The sequence below is a fragment of the Cuculus canorus genome, chromosome 2 (genome assembly GCF_017976375.1).
Source record: "Cuculus canorus isolate bCucCan1 chromosome 2, bCucCan1.pri, whole genome shotgun sequence".
Classification (NCBI taxonomy): domain Eukaryota; kingdom Metazoa; phylum Chordata; class Aves; order Cuculiformes; family Cuculidae; genus Cuculus; species Cuculus canorus.
Genome location: NC_071402.1, coordinates 57,816,210 through 57,841,452, shown reverse-complemented (window position 1 = coordinate 57,841,452; position 25,243 = coordinate 57,816,210). Strand labels below are relative to the sequence as shown.

The following is a 25,243-nucleotide window of genomic DNA, read 5'->3' as shown; positions in this document are numbered from 1 at the left end:
ATCCTGGCAGAATTGTGCATCATTTCTATCCTCTTGGACTAAGTGACCACAATCTAATCACTTTGTATACAAAGCAGATGGAAAGTTTCCAGCTCCTTTGCTATCCCCTTACATGCATTCATATTAAAGCAATTCTAATTCGACAAGCAATCTGATCTTTCTGTATTTTTATAGGATTACTGTCTCATCGATTGGCCTTCTGTCACCAATTGTAATGTTCAGAACTTTATACTCAAGGCATTTTCACTTTTGTCTTACACCTTCCGTGTGGTCCATTAAAATGATCGCTTAACAAACTGTGCTAAATATTCTCCCTTAGGGAAGCTCTATATGGATGGCGTAAATCAGCAGGGTTCCGCGCACAAGAGGGAGAAAGCATTTTCCATCCATTGAATATCTGCTGCTATATTTTTAAGGGAAAACAAATAATTAATTATAACCCATTCATGAAATTCTAAGCCTTGTTCATATGTAGATGCTGCCAAAAATTTTGTATCTTTCAGAAGGGAAATGTTATTTTAAATTCAGTAAATATTTTCCAAACAGTAACTGTTTCTGCACATGAAACAGAGATCTCATTAATGTTATTTTTCTGTACATTTTCCCTTAAAAATGTGCAAATTGTCATTTAAATACAATACAAGTTTAGTAAAAAGTTATGTTCCTTATGAATAGATGAAATCTAGCTTTTGAAAATTACACAAATAAATAAAAGCATCTGCAAAGAAAAGCCACAAGCGGATCAGATAAACTAATGAAGATTAAGGATGTATAAACTTCAAATATCATTAAAGATCAAACTCTGTAAAGTGAACTAAAAATTCTACTTAGTAATCTCACTTAAAGTTCACAGTAGCAATTTATATTTCCTATCTGTCCTATGTTTAAATACATCTTAAGATGTCACTGTGTTTCTTCAGTCTTATTCTGCTCCTTGCATTCTGAACTGGTTAATTCTTTGTCCTCCTAATGGTCCCATGGCTTCTCTGTTCTTCTGGGAGTTTGTGGTTGGCTACTACTAGCTTATTTTTTTCCTACATATATCCCTTTTATTGCTTCTTCTTCTTCTTCTTTTGTTTTTTTCAATTAATCTCTATTCACATTTGCTCAATAAAATTTATGAGAAGGCAGAAAGATTGCTTGTTGGTTTTTGTCTAGTGGTTTGTTGTTTTTTTTTCCTAAATTTGTTTGCAGTAAAGAATACGTGAGAAACTCTAAAGCATGTTGTCCACAGAAGTGATCAAACACTTGTGGTCGATGCTCATGACAGCACAGAATAAGGAATACCGTTCAGCCTAATCTGAAGCTACTTTTAAAACAGGGGAAAGACTGGAAGGCAAAAACCAATAGCTGTATAGCATATTAAATGAAACAGAACTCACTATTAAATTCTCCATTTTTTTATCAAAGAGAAAGCGTACCGGTTCTGTAATAGAGCTATGTTGTTGTGTTCATACATATAAAAACAGCAGTAAAAGTAGGAGAGTAACTGTTCAATAGCAAATCTAAGGAATTCAATGCTAACTGGCAAAGAACAAACTGGATTAACGAAGTAAACTAATTTGATCATAAAAGGCATTAAGACAGTAAACAGGCTTTCTACTAATATGCTGAAAAGCAGTAGTGTAAAACTAGCAATGCCTTCCTGTGACTTGCATTTCAAATAGACTCAGTGGACAAGTCACATATAAGCTGCTTGTGTTGCAACCTTGACTGAATCTTGTGAAGGCAAGTTCTTTCTTACCAGGAAACAAGTAATGGTTACATAAATAAGTAAGTAAAACCCCTGCTATCTCCAGATTCTGTTGTCATTGTAAAAATGTATGGCCTCATAACTTACAACTGAGTTGTGCAGGTGTAAGTCAGTGGAACATAACAAACACGTCTGTGGATGACACTCAAGAAATAATAGAATGCAGTTTGCCGTCTCTCAGCCGTGTTAGCTCAGCAGGACTAATAGCAATAATAAGTAGAAATAAAATTACCACCAGAACAGGCAGGTGTGACCCACTCAGAATTCACCTACTGAGTAATGAAGTATAATTTTATACAGTCACTTTTAAGACCAATTTTTCTGCTATTCAGTAAACAATCAGACACAAATTAGACCATTGTCTTGTATTTAGTGAAGACACCCTGGGTTTCTAAGCCAATGTGAAGACTTGCCCTGAGCTGCCTTTTCATGTTGTAACCTGGTCACAGCTTCTTCTAACAGTCCCATACTCCACCCTGAAGGCATTTAGACCTTCATCTAAGGTAAAAAAATAAAAAAAAAAAATAAAATTAGCAGTATTGAATGTTTTCCTTAAGCTCAACCTTACAGCAAAACATCAGGAAGATTCTACTGACCTTTCTCTATAGTTTGATGAGACACGTGACTTCAGGCATATGAAGAACAGAGTAACTCTTACTTTACCTTCCAAAACTTCACTCAAAAAATAAAGTTATACTCTACCAAACTTTATTAAATAGCATGTTACTGCTTCAGAGTTTAAGAAAAATCTATTTTATTGCATTACTTCTGTTGCCACCAACAAAATCAGAATTGTACTTTGATTTTGAGAACTGATTGAGAAAGCAGTGAATGTAAAGTTCATTGTTACTTGTACTTATACCTCCAACAGATCCAAGGAATTATGGGAAGAGAAGATCTGGTTTCAGTCTCCTACTTTCTACACTGGCACTTCTGAGCTCTTACTGGTTCTGTCTAAGTTGTTATCAGTAAAGGTTATTTACAGGTGCAAGAGTGTTTGACTCCAAGAAAACCTGCAATAACCGCTGATCACTTTGCTCACTGTAATAAACTTAACTCTTCTGACCTTAATGGTTAAGCTGCAGTATGTTACCCCTGTATCTTGATAACTACCTTGTAAAGTAATTTTCCAGGGAACTGAACCTGATCCACAACCTGTTAGCTCATCTTGCTAGTCCAAAACTGTGTTCCAAATTGGTCTTTGCACTTTAGGGATAGTAAAAAGCATACACAAAATGGTCAGAACTGGAATGTGGGCCACTGTATATAATACACAGAAGACAAAATTATTTCAGAAACAAAGGGAAATACCTTGACTTTTTAGTGTAGTCTGCGGATACAGATCATTGTATGTCTAAACTTAATAGAAAGACCTATCATCTAGGTAAACATCTTAATCTTTCTGTCTTCTTCATAGCCTCACTGCCTGCTTAGTGGATATTTTGGATGCAAGACAAAGAATCTGGGCCCTCAGTCTGAATCCTCCAACATGAAAAGCAGTCATGGATTTAATTTTGTACTACTAGAAGTAAAACTGGCAAAAAAAAAAACCCAAAACATCCTGGAAAGATGATTTTGCCATCAGGCTAGCAGAAAGGACCATCATCCTCTACCTACTTTTATCTACTAAGATAACATATGAAGGGAAATCGTTGAAAGTGATACTGTGATAGCATACATAAAAATCCATTATTGATGGGACACTGAAATTAGTCTGCAAAAAAAATTGTCATGTAGCCTGCAAATAGATTGAAGGAAATACAGTTGCATGAAATGCTAAATGTCAGAATATCAGTTTTAAGAAAGGTGTCTACTAAGGTTCTGAAAGACCCAGAAAACCCACAAGTGCTGTTATTTCATCTCCTTAACTCCTAAAGTGTGGGCTGCCTTCCTTAATGGTGGGCCAGAGCATTAATCCTTTCAATCAAAACCCTTTTCTCTTTATTTGGAAACAGTCTGGACATGGGCCAGTTGCTGCACTGACAGCTGCACATATTCACATCCTTATAACCATCTGCTGACAGCTCAGACTTGCTTAGTTTCATTCAGATCTGCATGTTGCTTTTTTGCTTATCCACAGTCTATCTTGACACAGTAATTCTTGGGATCTCTACAGATGAAAAGGTTTTCTTTCTTGTCCCTTTTTGTATGGTGCCACGTTGTTCATGTTTTGGAGATTTTTGATCAAATTCCAAATTCTTTAGCCCTCTATAGTAATATTTAATAAGAAATACTTACACCTTTCCTTTTCTATCCTTTGCTTCCCTGTTCCCTGAAAGAAGCATTAAATCAATTTTCTTCTAGCTTTTTCTTCATGATATTTGGTTTTGCTGCTGTCTTCTATCACAGATTACCTCATTGTACATAGCATCTTCCTCTTCCAATCAGAAATGAACTTCACTTACATTTTTGTACCTTTTAACTCTATCTGCTAGTTAATAGATCTAGTTTCCTGCACAATTCTCAGACCTGGGTGTTACTGGATCTCTGGCTAACTGCCCTCCTTTTCCATCTGTGTGAATATAATTAAGTCAGGTAGTGTCGATACCCACAAGGCCTTCTTTCTAGATCCCCAGTGTGGTGGATTGATAGGACTTAAAATAACATATGCTTCACATACATGCATATAGCATCGTTAGCAAAGAGAATCAAGAACTATACATATCATTGTTCTACCTTAATCTAAATTCATTCTTTCATTGATTGCTTTGGTATGTTCTTTTCAGCTTCACATGAGGCTCTAGAGTGAGAAAACACAGCATACTGCTTCACTGTGGTCCTTAAATCCTCACACTTACGCTTTGGGATGTTTTTTCTTCTCTTAAACATTTTCAGTCTGTATTTTCCTGTACTAACATAACAGTTAAAGACTAGAACCTTTATGTTGCCTTCCACTCTTACAATAAATCTGAATTGAATAAATGTGCTAGTACAAGCGAGAATTATTCCTCAACGTAAGGTACCTCCATTGCTTCCTGCACAAATACACATATGCACATACGTATGTAAAAGCTCCATCATTGCTATCACTCCAGTTCCTAATGATTTCCTTCATCAAACCTCCTTTGACATGGATCCATTCAGTTTACCAGTCAAACTGATGAACTGAAACAACTCTTTAAATGCCTAGTACTTCCTTTCTTTCCAATTTTTTGAAGAGGGATTGATACATACTAAGGAATACACTTGATTCAGCAGAAAGAATAAAACAGAAAAGAAATAGGCTTTAAGATCCTCAGAATAGTAGTGGACATGAGCTTGAAAGGAAACAAACATGAATTGTGCAATTTGAATCATACAATGAGAAAGGAAATAACAGTTTCACTTGGCTTACTTCCTGTTTAGCTGATGGTATACGAGACTGCTTTTGTTCAGGGCTTTTTATTGTCAGGAAGATATTAAAAAACAGAGGGAATGAATAAAAGAGCAGTAAAGATGAACACAGAACTGCAGTGCTGTGCTGCAGTGCTGACTAACAAGGAAAACTTTTAAAAGTGTGAAACATGTATTACTTGGTTAAACAACAGTTAAGCGGTAAAGGGCAAGATGGGTGAGGATGACAGCAGTCTATATATGCACGAAGATTACGAACATCCAGGAGCAAGAGGAGTTATTTCACAATTTTTAATATAAACCAAATGCAGCATTATAGCCCTGCAAGTTAAAAAAGAAACATAATGTTTCTTTTATGTCCCCGCACCTGGGACACAAAAATCCCATGCAGCATTACAGGCTTGGGAAGAATGATTTGAAAGCTGCCTGGCAGAGTATGAGTTGGGGCTGTTGGTCGACAGTTGACTGAACATGAGCCAGCAGTGTGCCCAGGTGGCCAAGAAGGCCAACAGCATCTTGGTTTATATCAAAACCAGCATGGCCAGCAGGACCAGGGAAGTGATTCTGCCCCTGTACTCAGCACTCACAGGCTGAACTTGAGTACTGTATTCAGTTTTGGGCCCCTCACTATAAGAAAGATATCGGAGTGCTGAAGCGTGTCCAGAGATGAGCAACGAAGCTGGTGAAGGGGCTGGAGAACAAGCCTTACGAGGAGTGGCTGACGGAACTGTGGTTGTTTAGCCTGGAGGATGTTGAGGGGAGACCTTATCACTCTCCACCACTACCTAAAAGGAGGTTGCAGAGGTGGGTGTTGGTCTCCTCTCCCAAGTGAAAGGTGGTAGGACAAGAGCGAATGGCCTCAAGCTGCATCAGGGGAAGTTTAGATCAGAAATTAATAAAAATTTCTTCATAGAAATGGTTCTCAAGCACTGGCAGAGGCTGCCCAGGGAGGTGGTTGAGTCACTATCCCTGGAGGTGTTTAAAAGGCGGGTAGGTGAGGTGTTTGGGGACATGATTTAGTAGTAGACAGATACGGTTGGAATTGATGATCTCTAAGGTCTTTTCCAACCTAATGATTCTATTATTCTATAAAAATATACCAAGTCCTTTCCCAAATGCCTATTCTGCCCATATAATCTGTGTAAATTTTAGAAGAAAGATAAGTTAAGTATTTTGCTAATTTATGGCATTGCATTTATAGCACAATATGGAAACTTAAGAAATGACCATCTGCTTTTCGCAACTGTGTCTGAAAACTTTTTTTTTGTTACAGAATAACAAACTAAACTTTGCCTAAACAGCACCTACCTATATTGTAAGGAAAATGAATTGCTTGATTGCCTAGTCAGCGGGGTTACAACTTGGTACCTCAGTATGAAATGTTTAAGCAGCTTATCATCCTTACACACGTATCCAAGTACCAGATTTTGGAAGCATTTCAAATGAAAAATAACTTCATGGGCTTAATTCTTCTCACACTCTCCACAGCAAAAGAAATTGCATGTCTCTATAGTCCTCAAGGTAATTTCTCATGATTTACAGAAACAGGAAACCTAACTGGGATGGTATGACTGCGATAATATTTTGTGGAGTTCATGCAGCAGAATCTCCATATATCACCTGGAAAATGACATTAAATTTAATTCTTTCCACTCAGACAGTGTCAAAGAATTCACTGTGACATAGTTAGAACATTATGTCAGACCTTCTACAGCTGTTCTCAACATATATCCTATTCACCCACATGAAATACCATAAAGTAGGTTTTCAGTTCTGTAAGAATACTATGTGATTATATGACAGGAAGGCACCATTTTTTCACCGTCAAAGTGTGGAATATGTTGCTACCTGTTGTCAAACAGTTCTCAATGTTCCTCTTTTACTAACCTATAGAATAAAATATCAATTAAAAATTCAATTTTAAAATGGACAAATGGTTGTATTCTGAAATTAATATTCTCACGTGGCCTACCAGTCAATAAAACTGATGTCAAGATTCTGGATTAAATCTTCAGTTACTCTACGAACAGCATAACTTAATAAGCAGCATATACTAATAACTTCTGCCTTCTTGAATGTTTTAAACAAACTACCTTCTTCTCCCAGGGGAGAATTCTGAAAAAAGAGAACCTGGCACTGAGCCAGTAAGGCATATTTTGTACTTTCTGGTACAAGAATAATTGCACATGAACTATTATATGCAAAAGAGCTTTATTTGTCTTGGTACTCCTATTTATCTAAAAGATAAAATAATGTTTATTTTTTACTACACAGTCTATGATTTATAGGCTATTATGACTGTACTACATGTTTTACACCCACGTAAATAACAATTCTTTTTCAAAAGACAAGGCTGTAGCACCAGCACGTACTTGAATAGGGAAGGAATTATTATAAACGGTAGCAACTTTTTAGCTAAGTCAAAAACATCTGAAAGAATTAATCCTAAATATATTGTATAATTTTATGAGCATACATGCTCATTTTGGTTATCAGCACCTTTTCATGTTGTCAATACAGCGACTTCACTGGCTAACTTTACACTTAGCCTCAGAAAGTTAAGGTGATTCCTGTTTATAGACAGAGGTAAAGCAATCATAGTTCGGTGTTGACAACGTGTTTTTGTATTATGTAAACAAAACCTTCTTATTTTTAACCAGCTTACAGCCTTGAAGCTATGAGAGATTAGGCATTATGACCTCCTCAAACTTCTGCCTGTAGTGTAGGCTGGTATTCATACCATGACCATGGTTTGGACACTTTGAACAGAAAGAGTTCTCTTAATAGCATAAACTCCACTGCTTTTCCTAAGTGCCATTTGTCTCTAATCTATGTGACAGCAAGTATCTCTTCCAGTGAAAAAGTGACAGAGAAGATGCTGGTAGCATAAGGTAGCTAATTGTTATTCTGAAGGAAGTGAGAAACCTAGCAAAATAACTTCCTTTTTCTCTCAGCAGTTCCACCATTAGCACTTAGCTCAGCCACTTCTTCCAGGGAAAAGTATAACTCTAGAAGAAAAAGATTATACCACAGAGAATTCCCAGCACTTATCACCAGTATATTTACGTAAAAGCCAATTTATTGGACATGCTTGAATTTTTCAGGTTCTCTAAATGTGTTGTCTCAGATACGCCCCTTGACTGCTGAAGTCAGCAGTAAAAAACTGACATGTAAAAAGACAAAGAACTTGAAAAGTGTAGTGTGCTATTAAAAAAGCAAAACAACCCACAACAACCCACCCATCCAACAACAGCGTGTGGCAAAGAAGAAATTCAGCAGAATTGTGACAAGGTAGTAACAGTCCTGGCAGCACTTTTAGACTGTGGCACACGGAAAATATTAAATACACCGAATGAATGTGCAATGGGTCTGTAGACCTACACATATGTGAAAAAGCTAGTGTGATAGCAGGGTACAAGATGTAAAACTTTAAAGCATATGCAGTTTGATCTTTTGAAAGCAATGGAAAAATATCCTTTTTCTTCACTGGTCTGAAAGAAGCAGCCTCTGCACTTATGAATTTCAACTAACATAATCCATGAAGGATGAAAAATAAAGGCAGGAAAGAACTCCCTGTTATCTGTTCATAATGCTTAAAAATGTTGCATGATTCTCATTCTTAGAACAAATAATATTCTGGCTTCACAGCAAAGAACAATAATGAGCTATTTTTCTCAAGCTATTTTGGGGATGTTGACTAACATGCCCATATTTCTCTACATTCTCTTGCTGCTTCTTAACTCACTGTTGCCTCTGTTTTGCAAGATCACTACCTCAGGGCAGGGCTTATGTCTGCTTGCACTGTGCCTAGCACAGTGAGAATCTGGTTCATGACTGGGCTTCCTTAGAATAATGCAGATACAGTTCTTGGTATCCCTAGTTTTACTGCGCTGGATTTCCAACACCATTAATACAGAAATGTGAGATCAGAGTATGGAGATAAAATGAGATAAAGTGACAGCAAACAGTATGAACTAGAGGACTAAAAACAAGCTCAGCAGATGAAAAGGAGGAAGAATGTTAGAATATGACTAAAAAAAATATCAACTGAAGTAGCATGAACTTGACCAACCTCAAAATTGTAAATCTCACGCTCTCACAAAAAGGCATTTTCTGATAACGAGCTAAGCATATAGGAATATGGCATCTACACAATAGGAATGACATCTACATACCATTGCAAAATTATCCTTTACTACTGCTTTTCTATTTTTGAAAGACCCATAAAATATAGCTTTAAATAACGCCCAACATAAATTCAGAGCAGAACACTGCAGGTAGAGCCTATTAGGTTACTGAAATACAGAACTGGCATTACGGGATTATATAAATAGCATAGCTGTGCCATTGAATAAAAAGCTGCGATGAGGGCTACTTAATTTACAGATGTTGTCATCACCTTCACTAACCTTCCTCTTCTGTAATGCCACATGTGACGGATCAATGTTCTATATTATAGTAAAAGATCAAAAAGCTGCATGTTCTGGTTCAGCATCCAACCATAAGTCTCTCAACTCTATTATCACTTCTAATAATGAAATTACATACAAATTGTCTTTTAGTGCTTGAGCATGTGAAATTGTCATCATTTTAAATCTCCAGCAAAAAAAGGGTTCTGTAGCTGTTCAGCTATGTGAGAAGACTAGTTCCTATAAAAAAGGAAAGGGGAAATTACACTATAGTTCTGCAGGCTAATGAAGTCAACCAGGAAAAAGCAGTAGATTTTAGGTTATCCCTTTGGATAATTCTTCCTGTGTGCCTTAATCTCACTGTTCTCCCCAGAGACACTTTATCCCTGCATGTCAAGTAGAAAACATTCAGATTGTCACTCAGCTCTCAGTTATTAAGGGTAATCCAAATAAAGTAAAGCATGGAAAAACGCAAAGCCCACAGTGACTATCCAGTCAAGACAAGTGTGTGCCACTAGTGACTGTGAAGTATAAACTGAGATGGCACATTCATACCACTGCTGTACATTTGAAGCATCCCTTCACTGAGACCTATGCAGTCCACAAAGCAGGTAAGTAGGACTGAACTATTTTGTCTGTTCATAAGTTTCATTTTCAGCACTTGTGGTAGAAAAACATTAACAGGAATGGCATGTTCCATTTTATTTAAAAGGTCAACTGTCATCAATTTTCATAGCACAGAACAACAAAGAGTTCCTGCAATGGATAAATATCAGAAATGCTTTTTCACTTTCATAAATGGCCCTTTGGGAGTGTATAAAACAACAGTGCTTCAGAGATTATGCTAAACACAAAAATCACATAAATAGAAGAGGAACAAAAATATAACAAAGAGGAAGTTTCTCTCTGAGTTGTCATGCCATCTTTATTTTCTACAGTGTCCACAAATACAGATGAAGAAAAGTTGGTTTGGATTGGGTTTGGGTATTTTTTTCCCCAAAAGTACTTGGGGGCAGGGTAGAAAAGAACAGAAAAAAATCTATGCAGAGCTACAGCTACCCTCAGCCAGGAGCTTAACTGCAGTGCACACATGAATTTTTATCTCACGCAAGACACTTGGAGGAGCAAGACTCCAGGCTGGAGCTGGGCAGAGAGCGCAGGTCCCCATTGGTTGCCTACATAGGCAGCAGAAGAGACAGAGCCCTCCAAGGAATCACACCTGACCCACCTTCTGCTCCCTTATCTGCAAATGGGGCAGTCTAGACTCTTTTACGTACATTGAGTCTTTGTAGTTTCAACCCATCTCCTCTCCATTTACAAATTGTCAGGAAAACTGCTGCGGCGTAGCTTCAAGAGAGGTGAAAAGCTATTTTGGCTCATTTCTGTTCAGAGATTCTCAGCTCTTTTATTCACAGATGAACATCTCTCAGTTTCTCAGCAGCTCATATTCCCAGGTATCAGTCTGACTTTGACTGAGTGGCCAGTGCTTCCACAGCACTCACCACCTAGAAGTATTTTAACGAAGACACTTATTATCAAAGCCAGTCAAAAAGTCATCAGCCACATCTGAAAGTGTCAGGCTATGATCTAGAAAGAGTCTTACTTCTCACTACATCTGTATGACTTGATAGAAGGTCACACCATAGATAAATAGCATATGTGAATAAATCTGTCACCCTATTGACACTTACATCAACACCTTTGAAAAACAAAAAAACAAATACAAAGAAACAATATCCTCCCCTGTCCAGACTCCTTCCCTCCAAAATGATGAGGCTGGAAAAAACAACCTACTCTCTAAGCTGACAACAACATACAATTCTTGTTATTTTGCTGCTTGAAAAGCCCCTTCCCTCCTCTGCCTTGGCACAAACCAGCAAATTCTTTTAAGTGCACCAATTTTCTAGAAAATGTTTAAGTTCACTGCATTTTTTTTTGTTATGCTTCACTCATTCTGTACTGCTCCAGAAAACAATAATGCAAATATTCACTTTTATGCACTTGGTCCATGTTTGAAAATTGAATCCAAGTGGCCTTTTTCTCTTAAAATAGTTAAAAACAAAGAGGCAAGAGAACTGGAAGGCTATGACTGTGAGCTCTAACAAACTACATGCTCTTGGTTCACTCCTTTAACTCTTTTTATTCATTTTACCAGACAGAAAATGCAGATTAGAACTTACGCTTTCCTTAACCATACATTATAAATAACAATAACTTTCAGGGCACCTTACAAGTTCCAAGCATAATTTTAGAGAAGCGCTATTAAGCCTTCATATCTTAGTAAGGTTTCAGGGGGAAAAACAAAACCAAACAAATAAACAAACAAACAAAAAAAAAAAAAAAAAAAAGAGCTGAACTCAACAAACTGTCCCTCTCTTTAACTATACCTAAATTTAAAGACAATGGAATTGCAAAAGGAGCTTTGATTTGGATCCAAAGGAAAACAGTGAAATCAACTATCAAACAACATTTCACATGAACTACACATTTTTTTTTTTTTTTCCACTTCTGCTTTATTTGTAGTGGTTTTCTGATTTTTTTAAATTTCTTTTATAAGAAAAATGAAGGATTAGTGGCTGAAGCTTTATGTCATCATGATACTTTTGAGGAGATTGACACTTGCTTCAGAATACTGGTAAAATGAAATTAAAAAAAAAAAAAAAATCAAACCCCCCCCAACAATAGCAGCAACAACAACAACAAAAAAAAACACATCCAATACCATACCCTAGATGTCTGATAGCTATGCAATAAAAACAAACCAAAAAAATCAACGCAATTTTGAAGTTCTACTTTAAATGCACCCCTTTTTGCCTACTTGTACCTATATAGGTTCTAGTTACATGACTCTAAACAGTTTTTCAAATATTCAGTCTAATAGTAGACACTTTTTCCTAATTTTAAGTGTTCATACATTGAGTAATTTAAAACAGCTCTGTAGTATTATTTTTATGCCCAAACATATTCCATTGAAGTAATTTATATGGAAAACACAGAGTAAGGCGTTTCACAAAACATATTACCAAGCAATCGTGAACATTTTCCCTTTAGTGAACAATACATATGCTCTGCTGATGGACAGAAAAAAATTGTATATGGTTCAGTCCACAATGTGATTACATGCTAAGCACCTCCCAAGAGGCACTCAGGATTACTCAGGATTGAATCCAAGATGATTAAAATTCATATTATGGAGAAGACCTGCATTAAAAAAAGAAAAAAAGCAGCAAAAAACCTCAGTCACCTCTGACTCCTATTAGTGTAAAACTAATGGATATCCTCCAGAGATTTCTCCAGAGTGAAACAAGAAACAGGTCCCTGCTGCCTTAAAGACAATAAATTCCTTTTTTATTTAAGAAACAAACAAAAAAACCTTCTGCCAATAAGTGGATTTCAAGGCTGCAAGAAGGAAGGATTCGATATACCTCAGGTATGGGTCTGAAGTCTCATTAAACAAAAACACTGAAAAATTATCTTAAGTGAAAAACATCTAACTGAGGTAAATTGGAATTCTATACACTATTTAAAATGAACACGATTTTACCCTCCCTGATTGTGTAATTGAAGTGTCAAAATGCACACTCAGGAGGACAAGAGCTAACGCTGATCATGGATTTAACACTGATATTTCATGACTTCTGAATGATTTGCCATGTAATCCTAGTATTCTCGGAATGCTGCCTTCCAAATGGAGTTGCTTAGGCTTTGTAAAACTGAACAGTGGACGGGAGAAAAAAAATCACTATTGCAGCTCCATTTGCCTGACTGTTTCTGAAGCATTTTTATCTCACAGCTCTTAAAATTGGGAGGAAGGTTCCTCGTTGCTGGATGTGCAGTTTCACTGGCATCCTGCAAAGCATCCTCAACCTAAGGCAGAGCAGGACTGACCTCCCCAGGAGCAAAGCACCCTGCTGAATACAAGGCAGAGTCTGGCTGCTGCTTCCACTTTGCTTGATGAGTATGAGTTATGCCAGCTCTTTGCCATAGTTTCATCACCAAGGGGAAAGAAATAAAAAACAAAACAAAAAAAAAACCCAAAAAACCCACCAAAAATACACCCACCAACCTTCCTATGCAAGTCTTGTTCTCAGTCCCTAACTGCCTGCAAAGGATTTTAAACAAGAACAGCAATATTTTTAAGGGGACATGAGGGGAAGGAAAGCAACTGCTGCTCACTTCAGAGTGGTGCTACGCATATTATGTTAACGTACAGAAGGAAAAAAAAAAAACCACTTTTTCACCTCTTTGCTCCCCTAAGTGAGAATGGGACTTTGGTCACGATTGCGTCCCAGGAACCACATGGTAAAAGCCTCTCCGGTGAGAAGGTTAGGAATTGGGCAGGTCTTATCTTTTAAGATGTTCAGCAACGGCTTTATTTTCAGGAAGATGGGTTTCCCTTTTGCAAGTGCAAATTTTTATCTGCTTCTCCTACAAAATGAATTGCTTATACAAATGTGAGTTCCTGAGCCAACAATTCATACTGCTGATACAAAAGCAGGCTGGGCACAGACTGTTGTTTCAGGGAGTAAAATAAAAAAGGTTTGCCTTTCAGAAGATATTGCTTATGAATGCTAGGACTCCTGTAAAGGACAGGAAAGAGCAGACTCTGAAGCTAAAAATAACCACGTACATGCAAATATCATGTACTCTAGCGCTACCACAGCATTTTTGGCCATAATGTAGCAATCGAATGAATATGAGAATTGCTACAGCTCAAAAGCAGTCTTCAGCTGAGTATTTAAAACACTTCTTTTCTAGGAGAGAAATTCCAATTTGTAAACCACACTTCCCTTTTTAACAGTGAGGAAGAATGCCAAATATACCATTTTCTAAAGGCACAACTGAAGCTCCAACCTGAGAACAATTTTGCAGCTGCATGGCATCAGAATGGAAACTGCTACATAACCTAAAACTTCACAAAAACTTTTAGGGCGGCTGTAATAAGAGACAATATTTCTGGGTTTAGCACATTTTTCTTAAAGTCTCAATTGTGCAAAACACCAGCCTTGGTTCAGAAAAGCAGCTAAAGACAACAATTGCTGTAATCATGACAGCAGTTCTCCATTTAACTTGATTATTCAGTTGGCATGATTAAATTCTAAGCACTTAACTGTGTTAACACAAACATCAAGGTTTTTGTCTCAGTAGGACGAATTAAGTAAGCTGAAATTCACTGCACTCATATATTTGAAGCAGTGGATTTCAGTTTGCTTCATCTTTTTGTCTGTAAGCATGCCATTTTGCCAAAAGCTGTCACTCCCTTGTTTTCTACGCCTTTGCTATATTTTAATAAGAAACTCTATTTATTGATTCTGATACGACATAGAAAAATGGGATTTTCTTTCAATAAGATGATTACACATAAATGTTACACAGAAACACAAGAGGGTTTTTTCTTTTCCTTCATAATTGCTGAAGGAAGCGTACTGCCCACCAGCACAAGGCAGTGAATGAGCTAGGGCCTGAATTCACAGCTGTGCTCAGTGTGTTCCACGTGCAGCAATGGGCGCTTGAAACAAGCCATTTGGGATACCCTGATGTAAGGGCTTGTTCTGAACTGGCCTGGCACCCATCCCAGAGAAGGTAAAGCACAGGGCTGTGCATTGCATGGAAGGCAATGAAGCCCCCAAGGTACCAATCTGACAGGCAGGCAACGTCAAAGCAAAGCAGTAATACAGACATGCCCTCCTTTTTACTTGTCACACCCCCAGACGCCTGATTCTTTCTCTCTTGCCTTCAGTAATGCTGATCTTTAGGGAGCAAACAACACAGAAACTGTTTTCTGGGACTAGCTGTTAGGTCTTACAAAAGAATATTCGCCATTCTATTTCTCTATTCCTATGTAAAATATACATCTAATATTAGTAATAAAATATTGTATCAATGGTGGTAAAACACTTTCATTATCATACTGTACTTTAAAGAACCATACCTAATATGTAGATCTCTTAAAGCAAATTGTAAGAGGAAACAAGAATGTATCGTGTCGCTGTTTTGAAGTGCTAAATGTTTTTCTTTTTCAAACTATGAAGCTTTGTCCCATGCTGGCTGATGGGACAACCATGCTGAAAGAATTGCATTTTTCAGGTTGCACCATATAAACATGCATATAAACAGGCAAGCATTTGCACCCTCCAAAGTTTGTTTAAATCCCATACCTTTCCTACATAGAGTGGGTCTGTACCCATGTATTCCTCCAGCACAAAGAATTGATTCCACACCCAGCTGCGTTTGGTTCTCGTCCTCCCCGATTGAAAGTAGGGCTTTGACCTGGACCTTGAGAGCTCTGCTTGATTGATTCCAGAAAGACACAGGAAAAGAGCTAGTATCTGCAGGAAATGGCAGAACTCCACTTTGCCCAACTTCATTTTTTTTTTCCCCCGTGAAAGAAAAAACCTTGATGAGAGCAGGCACAATTCCAGTTGTCTCGGTAGCTCTAGCCTCCGGCAGGGTGTCAGCTGGCAGTCCAGAGATAATAATGTGTGGAGTGGTCAATTGGAAGAAGTCACCACTGCTGAACGGCCATCACCAGAGAAATGCTGAAATAGGTACCTATGCAGGAAAAAGACAAGAAATGTATTTTCAGAACTACTTTTTTTAATATAAGAATGAAAATTCTTTGCAGCTTTCACATACGCATCAAAAGTGTTTATTTATGATTTTTCTCATCATCAGCACAGTTGAGTTTCCACAATAAGTCTCTAAGATGCATTACTACTGCCAACACATCTGTATTTATAGCTATAAAGTTTTCTTGTGACTGTTCTCTTAATGCATCAGTTTCCCCAGTACAAAGGCTGATTTTTTTTTTCTCTTTAAAATAATCAAAGTAAATGTGGTTATTTACTGTTATTTGGTTTGATTTTTCCTCCTCTGTCTGCTACAGTTTGCTTTACTTGCCATTACCATGATATAATTACAAACCAGCTAAAGGCAGAAAGTTATATTAATAGCAAGGACGTATGCTAACTTAACTCTCTTCCATATAACTGAGAAGTAAAACGAAGTTTAAGATGAATTGAACAATTTGATTGATTTTTAGTCACAGTATACCAGATGTTATGATTTTTTCTGACTTGAATCTGACCTGCTAAAAAGCCCTCAGTCTCCTCACTCATTTTTACTACATTTCTAAAGCAAATGTCACAAACATTAAGAAGCGTGTTAGACTAGCTTATATATGTATACACAAAAATGTTCCAAAAGACCAGAGGATAATGTGATTTCCTCTTTTTTTTTTAATTTAAAAATCTCGACCATTTAATAACTGGCAGAACTCACTAATAAATAATCATCTGAAAAAAAAAATTAAAATAAAAACAAACCTTCAATACCTAAACAAGTCTTTTTTTCTGTCTTCTACACTGTTAGCCTTCTCTGGCCAAGTAAAAATGTACACTTAGTATGATGTTTTGAAAAGTATAAGTTGTGTCAGTCAGAACCAAACATAGCTCTGCCTTTCAGGGGAATCACCTACATTAACCTGAGGTAAACAATGCTCTCTCTGAAATAAGCATCCTCTTGGTCTCAGTAAGCAATAAGGCAGAGAGAAATATTTAAGAAGTGCCAAACACATGAGGATAAAATTAAAACAGATAACAAGGCATTCATTTGAAGTCAACCGTTGCTACTTAGGAAGCCATGGAAGAAAGAAGATTTCATCCTTTCCACGTTTAATTAATCTAAAAAGGCTAGACATTAAATCACATACACATGAAATGCTCTAAATACATTACCATTACATCCCTACACACTACTATCAAAACTGAGTGAAATGTGATCTCTGCTATCTGTTTTCACTATGTCAAGTTCTTCTAGCTGCAGAACTCCCATGCATCGTGCTGCCAAAGGTACCTAGAGGGCAGAAACATGAAACAAGTAAAAAGCTCCTCTGATTACAGACTGTATTTAAAGCCTTTTTATAGTAATCCCTTCTGTGGTACTGCCCTGCACCAGAAAGGCTTTGCTTAGAGGCTGGTGGGATAAACCACAAACCCACTGAGCGTGTTTGCTAAGCAGCAGCAATTTGAAAGCCTCCATATGTGAGAATTCGGTCTCTCCCCCCAGGAAAAAAAAAAAAAAAAAAAAAAGAATAGGCAATGTCTTACCTAAAGACCTAAATTTTGAAAATGTGATGCTGCAGTTACAAAAAAAGTCTCTCCAACATGGACTCTCTTTTCATGTCCGAATTAACACTCGGGTTAATCTCGCTAGCAGAGCATAATTTAAAATGATTAATTCCAACTAGTCATAGCTCAATTTTGATCTGACTCTATGGGTAAATCATGACCATATGACATAGTAATTACTGTGAGGGCTGCTGTGGGTAGCTGTGCTTCCTTGGTGATATGTTCACTTCCTACTGCTCAGTTCAAATAAAATAAGCATCGTTTGTAGCAGAGGTCATTTACATATCCTTTGCCTTCCCCCTCTAAGTTACATCAAGTTAAAGACACCTAATATTGATAAACTGTCAGTTTATTTCAAGGAAGTAGTGGATTGTTATTTATCCGAGAGAAAAATATGAAACAGATTTTCTTAAGCAATGGCGGTAAAACACTTATAATATGTTAGTCTTTCCACTAAGCAGTTTGAAATGTCTTGTTCTTGCTCTGAACAGACATTTCAAACTTAGGATTGCTCTAACCTTTATCTGTAGTAGTGTTCTCTTATATCCTTTCTTTTACACCTGCAGGAAAGTATGAAAGCCACCATATGGAGTGCTATGGTCCTCAGCCACACACCACAGCACAGAACTGAAAAACACACCCAAAATACCAACTGAAAAACAGCCCATATGCTAGACAGCACAATCTGATGAAAATCAGAATACTCACACCCCCTAGGAAAAAAAAAAATTGTTGTCATTTACTCATTCTCAAATACTTTCACCACACAGTCTCCAAAATTCCAATTATTTTTATTCAGCTGTGTGGCAACACTTTCTGCTCTGAAACACTCTTCACTCCCTTCCTCCTCTTCTTCATGAAAAATCTTTACATTCCTCTTAGAGCCCTCCCTTTTTTTTAGGTTTTTATTTATAGTTGTTTCAGCACGCCACCTTTTGAGTGTGCTGAAAAGCAAAAGTAAAAGCATCTGATATTTAAAAACATTTTCTGTTTTAGGAACTTATTTATTAAACCACATTTCACCACCTTTTTTACTGAGATATACATATATATTTACATGGAATTGTTATGGTTATATGTTAAAAAAATAAACTATTGTATTTCTGTCTAAGCCTAACTAGCATTTCAACATCACCTGTTCTGCGAAGTCCACAAGTATCAAAGTCCACACCTCCACATAAGCAACATTACATCATTCATAAAGCTGAAAACTAAAAGGTGCTGTTGGGTTTTTTTTCCTCATCAAGGCGTATCTTCAGTGTTCAGGGTTGCACTTGCAGCAGTGGAAATGACTAACACTGACAGCAAAAGAGGGAAAGCAGCACTCCAATTCCAATGCCTCCTCTGTTGTCTGGATTTACAGGTTCGAGTGTGAAGAGAACGAAAATCTGACCCGTAACTGTTTTTTGTCTTTGGTGTTTAAAGGTGCTTTTATAACGTAGTATCACATTCTGCACAAAGAGGACTCCGAAGCAGAACTGAGAAATATTTGCATGTGCAATTGATGTAATTAATTGCCATAGGACATAAGTGTACCTTTACATCTTCTTTATGGATCTCCAAAATGCTATTCCCCTCCCCAAACAGGGACAAATGCAATCTTGTCTCCTCACTTACACTTTGCCTACATAAAAACTAATCTAGGCTTAAAAAATAAAATTAATTTGTCTGCTAGTATATTTAAAGGACTAGGCTTCACCTTGCACACTTAAGCCTGTATTCCCTTTTTACTTTGTCTAAAGCCCTAACAACCACAAACATGAAAAATATGAAGTATAACAACTGGTGCATAATTCAAAGACTATGTTATGTGATCTGGACTGTACCCATAGTACGTCTTACCAAAGCAATCTGTGTGAACAGCTACAAAAATTAAAAAAAAAATAAAAAAAAAACATAAAAAATATCTACTGAAAATCTACTCTCTCATGCTTGTGTTCTTAAATAGCTGGTTGATATATAAAACATCAAACTGAAGAATATACATCTGAAAAAATAATAACCTCCTTATTCAATATATACCATAAAACTTACATTTTCTTCCATCTGCTGCATAAAAATTGAACTATATTTAAGCCACAGTTGAGTAGCAGAAATGTTCTGGTGAACACTGCTAATCTGAAAAATGTTACTACTCTACTTTGCCAAAACAATCTGCTAGTGTCAAAAAGACACTATTATGCACAGTCTCCGAGGGGCAATCTTGATTTGTTGAAAACATTCAGATCATAAATCCTCAGCTTTAAGGAATAGTTCCACTCACTGCAAGCAATTAAGGGTAATTTACACCCACTGAAAATCTCTCTGAATATTTTGCTTCACTCCATAATTTCTGAAACAACGCATCAAGACTACTCCTCACTGTTTCTGTGTTGCAGTGAGTACCAGTTGATATGGACGAAACATGTCTTCAGTCTCCTAGACACCCTCATGGAAACTATCTTTCCCTACCCTTGAGATTTCCCCAGTCTTACAGAGTCATTCGCTGAAGGCTTTTATGATCATATTCATACCACCTAACCTTTGCAGCTAAAGTGCAAATTCCTACAGATTTCCACTCACACATTGCTACCGGGGTCACAACGCCAGCTTAATCTATGAACTACATCTCTTCCTTATCAACCCCTTAAAACCAACTGGGAATTTTGTCCTTCACTCTTTTCCATTATTAAACTCTACCAGTCTGGATTGCATTTATCTACTTGGAAGCCTTGTTGTCAGCTCAGGGCATCTATTTAAGGTGCAATTAAAGGGTTTTCCACTCCTATTGCCTTCCCTCTACCCCACTCCATTGTTCTCCTCTCATCAGATCACTTCAGTTCTTGATACCATTGCAAAACCTGGATCTCACTTCTCTGAAAGTGCAGCCCAAACAACACCTGCCAGTAGATTTTCGTTTGGCTTGGTCAATAGGACACAGTTATCCCATGTTTGGGATGTTTTTTCTCTACTTTAGCCATTCAATAAAAGAAGACCCTGCACCTTGAGATAATTCTAAGGGCAACTGTTGCCACTGGATCTTGAACCCTGATCCCTTAAACACAGTGGAATCAGAAGGTGAGCCCCCTCACCCACTGATAGCTGAACTATCCTCACTGAAATATTTATGCTTTGACATTCAATTTTACAATGCCCATCGGAAATGCTGCCACTTTTTCTGGCAGAGAAAATTCCTCTTTGTTATGAGCCTTCAGCTCCTCAATGTCACACATTCTAAGTATCACGGGAGACTTTCAGAGGCACAGGAACTCTGTGATCCTTGAGACAAAGGTTTAGAGAAGATAACATTTCTAATTACGGTGTAGATTGCAATGTTTGATTATCGCTATTTTCAGGGAGAGAAAAAAGAAAAAAAAGAAAAAAAGAAGGAAGGTGTGGAGCAAGCGAGGTGGGGACCCTTCCTTGAAATGAAGCTCTGCAAGTCAAGGTAGTACTATGAAACCTATTGATTCCCTGTGCCAGATGACATTACAACTACAGACCACAACCTCCTGCCACTAACTGGCCTAAATATTCACATGGGGGATCCATAAATGAAATGCACAACCTGCAGTCTGCATCTGGTTATCAAGCCAAAAAATACCACTGCTCCAAACATATGGAGCTGTTACACTAAACTGTCCCAAATACCCTCCAACTCAGGTGAAAGGACCTGATGAGAAAACAGAAAAACACTAGGCACACTTCAATAAATTATATGGCTTCAGAAAAAAATGTCAAGAAAACCATGCAACAGCTCTTGGTCTTCCACACTGCTCTGCAGTTGATCATAAGATTGTATGTGGCGAGAGTGCTAAATTGTTTGGGTTGCTGGTAGGTTTCTTTTTTCCCCCACCAAGAAAAAATAATAAAAGAAAGATATTTTCTTTTTAATATCATTTCCTCTACGTGAAACGAGCTTTCTTGTTTTTTCACCTCACTACAGTACATTTTATAGATCTAAGTTGCTGGAAAGGATTATGCTAATTTGATCAGTTATTGACAGGAAACCCTAGCAGTATTTGTATATCTGTAACCAATCAGTCAAATATTTAAATTTCCACAAGCTCGATTTCTGCAGCCTCTTTTAAGCTTAGGAATTTCACATAATACCTAGGTATGACTTTCTTGCAGAACCCTTGAATTCCCAGAGGAGGCACTCCTGCATTACTGCTTAGAGTTAAGCCCGGTTTGACAGGAGGAACACAAGTAACCATCATCTATTTTATGCACCCTTCCTCAGCTAGGATGTAATGATTTTTTATTGCCGTGAGAAAACAATACCCAATAGTAGAATGAAAGCATACATGGGGGGGGGGGGGGACTAGTGCATGATAAACTAAAGGAAACTGAATGGCTCGGGAAAGGCCTTCACTATGTGCTGAGAAGATATTAAAACCAACAGCCAAAGTCATACACAGAGAATTTCTAGCCAACCTGTAATTAAAACCAACTCTCAAGTAGTTTATTAATCTGCCAACTGTTTCAAGTTGAAAATATTTTCTACTGCCATTGGAGTCAGCTCTTGACTTGAAGACATCTGAGAAAAGGCTTAGCCAGGTTTATAGCAAAGTAGGACTTTAAGATAGAGTAGAACAACCTAAGGTCTTGCATTAACAATTATTTTTTTCAGTCACGTCTCTAACTGCTGAAGAAACATAGAAAAATATGAACACAACTTGCACACATGTAGAGTTATACATGAAAAGGATAGGCGAAAATCTGCATGAATGCTATATCCATTCTTCTCACCAGATAATGCATAGATAATCTGCAGTTATACAAATGTGTTACAATTACCCTTTTCTAAGGAATGACAAGAATACTTTGCTATTAAATTAATAACAAATAATCAAGAGTGCTTTGTTATTAATTCAATAAAAGTAGACTTAAGAGAGTTTTGTGGCTGTCATCCGACTCCTTAACACAATTCTAATGACCTACATCAGCCTTTAATTACAGTAAAGTCTCCCATTACAGGGGTGAAATGCCCTCTGATTAAAACTGCAATCGTTAATGGCTTTTTGCAAGAAAACAGTCTACATTACTGACGTTTGGGTTTTTATTCACATTAACTGACAGGCACTTCTAACATGCAGTGGTAGCTCAGATTATTACCTTTGATATTTCCCTAACAGATTAAAAGCTACCTGTAGTATATAAGTACTCAAATCTAAGATATTTAACATACTTAACGTTAGTTGTCAGTCAGCTTTTAGCTCCTTTGCTCTTCTGCCCTTGCTGTGGATTTTATTGCAATTGTTAGCCTTAGCCTTTCTTCATGACCCTAAAAAAAGACGTGTGTCTAGATTAGATCCCCCGGCAGCTGCAGGCTAGAGAGTTAGAAAAGTGTGTGCAAGGAGTTTAAATAGGATGTCACATTTGTTCCCTAGATAGTTCTTATGGATTTTTTAGAGGGTTTTTTGTTGTTTTTTCCCCCCAAAGATGATAACACACCCGCTGCACTGAACTAGCTTTAATGAGGCACAGTCAAATTATTTCTTAACATCCTCGCTCGACTTTGGCATCTTTAAAACTGTTATGATACTGCTAAGAGGAAACCAGCATCATTCCCCAAATGATCTTTATCTGCTGACCTGTTGTGCCTTCAGAAGCTATATTCTAAGTAAACTTAATTTACTTATGCAACTTTCACGCTGTTAATCTAACTTGCCCATTTGAATGGCTCTTCATCTGAGATCATGCAGACCTTTCTTTTTCATAAACAGAGTAAGTATCTAACTTTCGCCAGTAACAATTCACTGCAAAGTTCAAATAAAGTAACATAGGAACAAATGGTAAATATAATAAGGGTAGAGCAGTAAAGTCAGACATCACTGCCAAGGAGATACTGTTTCAGAAACTGGCATTCTTAAAGAGTTTCGTTCCTGTATTAATTTACTTCTTTGTCTTGGAAAAGCAATTTATTTTCTGCAAAGCTGTACAATCACCCGTGTTTCAGCTGAAAAATGGCAAGGCAGTATGTCTTGTTAGAGAGACTATGAAGTATGTACTGCCTTTTCAAGTCTGCGTTAAGTTGAGAAGTTATCTATCGGAACACAAGATTTTATCTCTGCAATGGGAAAAGATTAAAGTATCAACATTTCAGTTCCCAGATTCAGAATGCCTCACTAGTGTCCACCTCCCGTCCCTCCCTGAATCCTCCAACTTGTCAGGGAAGGCATCATTTGCGGAGTCCTGGCTCACCTGAACCACCTCACCTTTTGAAAAAGATGGAGTATAAATGCTAAATCTTATCTCAAAGAGGGATTTTTTTCCCCCCTCCATTTAGCAACTAGAAGTCTGAGGATCCAGATCACAAACAACCTGCTACCAGCGCACACCGCCTATCACAGGAAAGCAGGACATGCCTGTGCGTGGATATACGGATAGATGGGGGGACGGGGTGGAGGGGGAAGGGTCGAACAGCCAAGGACTGCAGGGCGAGCCCTACCAGCTGAATACTAATCAAAGAACTAAGCTCCCGTCACTTCAACATTTGCAAACTCTAGAACATCCTCGACATTAAAAGGGGAAAGCTCTGGGAAATAACTCGGCGAATTTCCCGGCCTCAGTAATCTTTTGCTCTGTAGCTTCGGCGCCGAACTCCCAAAATCAAAGCAAAGCAGCAGTTTTGGTTTAGCAGAAAGGACTGAGGTAGCCAGGACTTAGTGCTGCCGGTATTTTGCACAAGTCTGTGGTCCTCCCTTCCTCCACCCCACCTCCAAAGATCAGAGAGGTGCTATTGTTCTCCTATTATCCAGACGGCACACAGACGCGCGCAGCACCGGCGCTGCTGCTCCCCACGGTCCCCCCGCGGTACCTGGTGCCGGTGCCCCCGCTCCCAGCAGCGCTCCCCGGGCCGCCGCCGCCCCGGGTGAGTCCGCAGAGCCGCAGCCCGAGCGCAAGGGAGGGGAGACGAACCGCACACAGCCCTTCCCCGCAACTATTCCCACCTCTCTCGACCCAGACCGGGGAGGGAAAGCGAGGCACAGGTGGAGCACTCACCTGCTCTTCTCCCTCGGCTGCCCAGCGCTGTGTTTTAATCCCCAGAGCCGGCGGTGCGAGGTGCCGAGGGGCCGGTGCCAGGCGGGGGCCGGAGCGCCCGCCCGGCATGGGGGCAGCTCGGAGCGCCGCTCCGCTCCTCCTCCGCGGCACCGCCGGGCACCGAGGGGAGCGCTGGGTGCCGCTGCCAAAGCCCAGCTCCGACTGGGTGCGGAGAGCGGCTGCGGGAGGAGGAGGAAGAGGAGGGAGGGATGGAGGGAGGGAAGAAGGCAGAGGAGGTGGAGATGCTTCTCCGGGATATCACCGCGCGGTGGCCGGAGCAGGCTGCCGGCTCCGTCCGAGGGCGCGGGGAGGAGGCGCCGGGCTCTTTGTAGCTCCCGAAGCCCCAGCAGCGGCTGTTGAAAAGGGATCCAGGGAGCGAGCAGCCTGCCCGGCCCCGCTCCCCCCCCCCGCCTCGCATCCTCCTCCTCCTTGACAGGATATACAGATGGAGTCCTTTGGATCAAAATCAGGAGCCGGGCTAGGGGGTGGGGCGGGAGACAATCTATCTCCCGATTTGCATTTGAAACGCGGAGATGAGGGAGAGAGTTTTAAGATTTTTTTTTTTACCACTACCACCCCCCAACTTGTCTTAG

The 25,243-nt window shown here is 38.7% G+C and overlaps 1 protein-coding gene across 3 annotated transcripts in view; it reads right to left on the bottom strand.

Annotated features, from left to right (window-relative positions):
- The window catches only part of CDH7 (cadherin 7), an 89,660-nt gene extending 64,747 nt beyond the window's left edge, over positions 1-24,913 (bottom strand). The window contains exons 1-3 of one of the 3 annotated variants that reach the window (XM_054059528.1): positions 24,612-24,824; positions 22,795-22,890; positions 15,654-16,047 (exon numbers count right to left, since the gene is read on the bottom strand). In XM_054059528.1, coding sequence (XP_053915503.1) covers positions 15,654-15,863 — 210 coding nt within the window. In that variant the 5' untranslated portion in view covers positions 15,864-16,047; positions 22,795-22,890; positions 24,612-24,824. Of the gene's footprint in view, positions 1-15,653; positions 16,048-22,794; positions 22,891-24,611 lie in introns of all 3 variants that reach the window. The other 2 variants (XM_054059529.1, XM_054059527.1) reach the window with 2 other exon arrangements.
- Positions 24,914-25,243: the final 330 nt, after the last annotated feature.